General features: G+C 40.0%; 1 protein-coding gene across 1 annotated transcript in view; it reads right to left on the bottom strand.

Moving 5' to 3' along the window:
• Positions 1–1,158: 1,158 nt before the first annotated feature.
• LOC124612701 (RNA-binding protein 1-like) overlaps positions 1,159–6,243 on the bottom strand; it is a 41,852-nt gene continuing 36,767 nt past the window's right edge. Inside the window, exon 4 of the mRNA XM_047141050.1 lies at positions 1,159–1,427. Within this exon, the coding sequence (XP_046997006.1) occupies positions 1,337–1,427 (91 nt within the window). The 3' untranslated portion in view covers positions 1,159–1,336. The remainder of the gene's footprint in view (positions 1,428–6,243) is intronic.

Below are 6,243 nucleotides of genomic sequence, written 5' to 3'. Positions count from 1 at the left end.
CTGCGATACAGAATGTAGACTCCCTTTGAATGATTCTAGAACTGTCACGGTGGAACCTGGTGGCCAGTAATAACACCCCACAATTGACTTTACTTCCCCTAGCCCTGTTAAACGTGTCCAGATAACTTCACAATCACACTCTACTTCGACCTCGTAGACACAATATTTTTGTCAACTGCAATGAAGACACCACCTCCTACGGTGTCTAATCTGTCTTTCCGATACACGTTCCAACCCTCACTAAATATTTCAGAACTTCCTAACTCAGGGTTCAGCCAGGTCTCAGTCCCGAGAACAATTTGCGTGCCACACACTTCCTGGAGGGCAGTAAATTCAGGAACTTTATTCCGAGTACTCTGAAAATTTACTGCTAATATCTTGATAGCTGAAGTGTCTTTACACTGAGCGTGTCCTGATTTCCCTGCCTGCACGTCGACTGGTGAGTGTTCATCAGGACACCTCGCACTACTGCCTAGCCTAAAAAACCCCCATGTGCACGCCACAAGTACTATGCTACCCGAGTAGCCACTTTCTTTCCCACTTTCTTTAACTTGCTGGAAAGGTGAATTCCGATAATACTGCTTTGATATTAACTGTTATCATACAACAAACAACTGACATTTAGTGTCAACTATTGATTATTTGCATCTACTGTCTAAGCATAACTGGCATCGGTTCGGAGCTGCAGTTAGTTCTGGCTTGTTTAAATAAAGCATCATTCACTGTTATCGCAACTTATCAAATTTGTTTATAATATACAGTCTGTATTACTTAAAATGCTTTGACAATGCTACAGTTTAAAACAAAGCCAATTCAAACTTAAGAAAGTGACCAATTACAAATAAGTGATATGACATATGGTACCGTGATTCCTGTAAATATGTTATAAAACAAATTCATACCTTCACGTATTGATTAGCTACTTATGTACCTAACAATGACATAATTTCAACAAATGAGCTACACAAGTAAGATAAATTATTGGAAAATATTAAATATAAGATTTCAGCATCTTGTATTAGACTATATGGGTCAATTTTTTAACCCTCACAATATGGGAAGATTAACAACCCTACTCCAGCTCCACTTTGTGAATTAAGACCAACAACTTAAGGAGTGGGTAAGACAATGTAGATCATGACCATGTCATAAAATATGTAAACAAGATATTATAAATTTATTAGTTATTATAAAGTAAAGACATTACAAAATGACATCACATGAATAAACAGAAATGTGAAGTTTCTGATCTTAAGTGCATCAATGCCTACAGACATGGTTCGTCAATAGTTTGTGCATATTATTGATAAGGTGCAGTATTTTATCACCAAGTATTTTACTGCCTATCCCATGAACCCGAACGAGATCTTTTTACTGAATGGCTCCTTGATCGTGACCGTGACCGCTTTGGTGGCGGTGAGCGCGATCTGAAAATAAAAAGTTGTAAACGTATAGTTTCTTAAAGTAGGTACACAATTAAATACACAAAAATTAGTTTTAGTTCTCCTCTGTTAAATATGTAAATTACTCATTTGAAAACTGCTTCCTCATGCAACTATCAGGTTTCACTATTCATGAATGATATCCCTCCCTGTCCAATCCTTTCTTTTTGTGCTGTTACCTGTCATCTGTACACAGTTGGCTTGGAAAAAATTACTTACAATGCCTGTAGCAACATTCCCTCATATCACTTGAAAGCCTTTCTGGTAACAGCAGCTTAAAAAAATCCACTGGAAAATTACTGTAAATGACAAATTCTACAAAGTGTATAAACTGGAAAATTCCAATCAGAAAGTTATCAAATAAAGAAGAGAAAGATGAGGTGGCCAGTACTTACCTTTAGGAAATGCAACTTTCAGTATAGTCATTAGAGTCAGAAAAATTAAATAAGACATTATTCCTGGCTTTTGGAATCACAGGTTCTTTCTTCCAGGCAGAGTCAAGGGCATGGTTCTAACAGATTGGAGGTGGGGAGCGAATCACTCAGAACTCAGGTTAAAGGAGAATCACTTCCACACTGAGGAGCTCCTTTTCACTTGATACAAGGTGTGTCCCTCTTTCCTACATCCCACATGCCTGGTACCTGCCCTCATCCCATACTATTTCCTCTTCTCTGTATTTAGAAAAGGACCTGTGATTCCAAAAGCTAGGAATGATGACTACTTTGTGTATCTCTATTGGCTGTACTATGTGCTGCACCTTCTGAAAGAAAGTAATGGCCAAACAATTCCGTCCTCTTATAAAAATTTACATCAGTGATGACATCTGATTTCATATTACAACTGAGTACGATGTTTAGTGTTTCACGAAATACTACCTGTAAGGTACAGAAATACAAATAAGAACTTCAATTGTGCCCATACATAATGTTCGATAATTAGATATTTTTGGTAATCTTTTGATAAAATTAAATCTGTTATTACAGGGAACCTAGCTACAGCCATGATCTTAAAGAGATAAAAAGCATTATTATAACACCGTTAAAATTAAATGTTGCAAATATTACGTTCGAAGTACAAGAAATTGACTTTAAAAGATAAATAATAATAATAATAATAATAATAATAATAACAGATGATGAGGCACTGGCTATAAAGTTATGAGTTTTCTGTCTATGGGATTTCATACACTTCTGATACACAAGATTAAAAACAACAGTTTAAAAATTTGTAACTAATGTACGCATATGATGCATCTGCATGGAATCAATATTCTAGTTTTCCAACTGCTACAACATCCAGATGCTTCGTCTTGTAACTGATAAGGCAATTGTGTTTTTTACATAGGAGGACTTTTTCCTGCACATGGAAACCTCAGGAACTTGCAGATAAAAATTGCTCCTTTTTGCCCCAACAGTTTAATCAATAATCAACTTCAAAGTTTTTATTTTATAGCAACACTGGAATCTGCCTGACTGGAATAAGCAGTTGCACATTGAGACCCAAAGAAACAGGCACATGGAAGGTTTACTGATTTGTTGTACGCCACGTTCATTCAATGAAATTCACAAGGTAGTCTTTCTAACTAACCCTGGAGTTTCCAAGGTTACCAGCCTCTTTCATTTGGTTGGCTATTGAAACTTTCACGCATTTTGCAACTTATGTGCTTCATTTAGACAAAGCTGTTCCATGAAAATCTTTCTAATGTTATTACTATACGTCTGTCCGTCCCCGGTAGCTGAGTGGTCAGTGTGACAGAATGTCAATCCTAAGGGCCCGGGTTTGATTCCCGGCTGGGTCAGAGATTTTCTCCGCTCAGGGACTGGGTGTTGTGTTGTCCTAATCATCATCATTTCATCCCCATCAACGCGCAAGTCGCCGAAGTGGCGTCAAATCGAAAGACTTGCACCAGACGGGCAGTCTACCCGACGGGAGTCCCTCGTCACACGCCATTATTATTATACTTTATGTCTGAATTAGCTTTTTCCTTCTGGCACCTCATTTTCAAGCCACAGAAAAGTAGCGATAGCTTCATAAATATTGGTTTGCATATGTAACTTTTTGGTTTCTTTCAATATTATCTGTACATAGTTGGATTTTCTTTAGATATCAGAAAGCCATCCTGTGTATTGCAGCATATACTAGATGACATGTCTTCATCTGTCTGGCATATTTCCATGACTGATGGGAATCAGTCAATGACTCAGAGCAAATATGATATTACATATACTCAAAATAACATTCCTCTTACAACCGACATCCAAATAACGCAGTATTCTACTAAGTGTAACTTACCTGTCCCCTCACACGTTTGTCACAGAAAATCAATCATTATACCTCTTAAGCCTTTGATATTTTGGAGAATACAAGAGCAACATTGATTTTCAACACATTAATGATAATTACTAAAAGAGAACTACTCGAACAGACAACATAATACTGAAATGCTTTTCAAAATTTGCAACACAACTTTGAAATTGTTCAAAAGGCATGACCTTGAGACAATGAAGCCTAATAACATAGCTTTGCTGCTCACTGCCTATAATAAGAAATGTAAGTAAGTTATGATTGGCAATGCACTGCAAGATGGATTTTATGGTCTGAGTGACAAACCATTTTCTGATATCGAAATGGGAAGATTTGATTTTAATAAGCAGACAAGATCACAGAGTAACTTTACTTCTTAATATATCGCACAAATTCTTTTAGAGATGTGTTGTTGATTCTTTTGCACTGAAATGAAATGTCGTGTGACGAGGGCCTCCCGTCGGGTAGACCATTCGCCTGGTGCAAGTCTTTCAATTTGACACCACTTCGGCGACTTGCGCGTCGATGGGGATGAAATGATGATGATTAGGACGACACAACACCCAGTCCCTGAGCGGAGAAAATCTCCGACCCAGCCGGGAATCGAGCCCGGGCCCTTTGGATTGACAGTCTGTCGCGCTGACCACTCAGCTACCGGGGGCGGACTCTTTTGCACTATAACAATGCTTCAGACTTTATCACAATACTTCATTACCTTTTATGCATTTTGGTGTTAGTGTAATGCTTCACGGAAGTAACTTTGATGAGATACATTGTACCAATAAGTTTTGGATCCTTCATGAAGGGAAATTGGTAATACTGCTGATAGACACACTTCAAAGCAGAAAACTCCTCCATCCCTTCCTACAAAAGGATAACTCCTTTTTCCTATTAAATCTTGTCGGGTCTTTTCCCAAATCCAAAGTCATCTTCCTTGACACCGACCATCTCTCTAAGGCTCACATATACACATTCATCTTAAAAAACTAAGTAATTAGCAACAACAGCACCACAATAGCTGCCATCCCTTTTCTGCATTCTAGATATTTTTGGCAAATATATATGGAGTGATTTTGCTAAATGGGGACAAACTGCAGGGAACAATCCCCTGAGAGGATAAGAGGAAAAAAACAGTCATAAGGACATATGGCTGGAAATTCTTCCAAGGGAGGTACACCCACTTGAAGGTGGAGATGAAAGATCTGAGATCTGACTGTAAAAACACCTGGTAACAACACCAGGCAGGCGGCCCGCCAGTAACGAGTAAGTCAATCAGCTGTGTGGAACATTCTCTATGACAACTGTCACTCTGCGCATATCACTTACAAAGCATGCAGGCCTTACTACTTATAATGTGTGCAGGCCTTGCCTCCATGGGGGCAGTTTTGTCACTGGTTATTCACACAGGCCATCAAGGTGCTGAGATTTCTATCACCCATGCTATTCACAGATGAGGCTACATTTACAAGATGCGTTATTGTCATCCTAGACAATAACCAACTATGGGCTACGGAGAATCCCCATGGTAGAAGCAGCAAATCATCAGCACAGGTTTAGCCTCAATGTGTGGTCGGGAATTACTGGCGACCGACTTGTGAGACCAGTCATCTTTTCGTATCGCCTCACAGGTGAAGCATATCTGCACTTCTTGCAAAACGAACCTGCCTCTCTTGCTGGAAGATGTGCTGGCCTGGACTGTTTTGAGGGAAGAGACCAAACTGCTAGGTCATCGGTCTCATCGGTTTTTAGGGATGGACGGGGAAGGAAGTCGGCCGTGCCCTTTCAAAGGAACCATCCCGGCATTTGCCTGGAGCGATTTAGGGAAATCACGGAAAACCTAAATCAGGATGGCCAGACGCGGGATTGAACCGTCGTCCTCCCGAATGCGAGTCCAGTGTGCTAACCACTGCGCCACCTCGCTCGGTGGAAGATGTGCCTCTGATGGTGCAAAGGGTACTGTAGTAAGATGGTGCCCAAGCTCACAGCCCTCTTGAGTGAGGAGTTAAAACACTAGTACAGACAGAACATTCTCACTTCTCTGGTGTGTTCTGAAGTATGCCCCCCCCCCCTCTCTCTCTCTCTCTCTCTCTCTCTCTCACACACACACACACACACACACACACACACACACACACCACTTTCCTCAACACCTATAACCTCTCCCAGACTCTCCTCTCTCACAACCACACCACAAATCTGGTCCATAAACAAATCTCTACAATTATCTTCTGTTCCAAATACAGCTCTCACTTCCAAATAACCCAAAAGAACCCCCATTCAATATCACCCCTGAATGCGTTAAACCATTGCTCCACTAAGACTATTACACTCAAAGGTCAAGCCCTGAAACGAGACCATCCTCCTTCCATAACCTCCCAACACAACTTACTGTTACCAATTGTCTTTCTTCTAACTTCCTAACATTTCTCTCTAAACCATGACATTCCCTGATCATTACCCCTACTTACCAGAGGATTCCTACTCCTGCAATTATTTG

This window comes from Schistocerca americana, chromosome 4, assembly GCF_021461395.2.
Source record: "Schistocerca americana isolate TAMUIC-IGC-003095 chromosome 4, iqSchAmer2.1, whole genome shotgun sequence".
Taxonomy (NCBI): Eukaryota; Metazoa; Arthropoda; class Insecta; order Orthoptera; family Acrididae; genus Schistocerca; species Schistocerca americana.
This window is presented reverse-complemented; position numbering and strand designations above follow the sequence as displayed.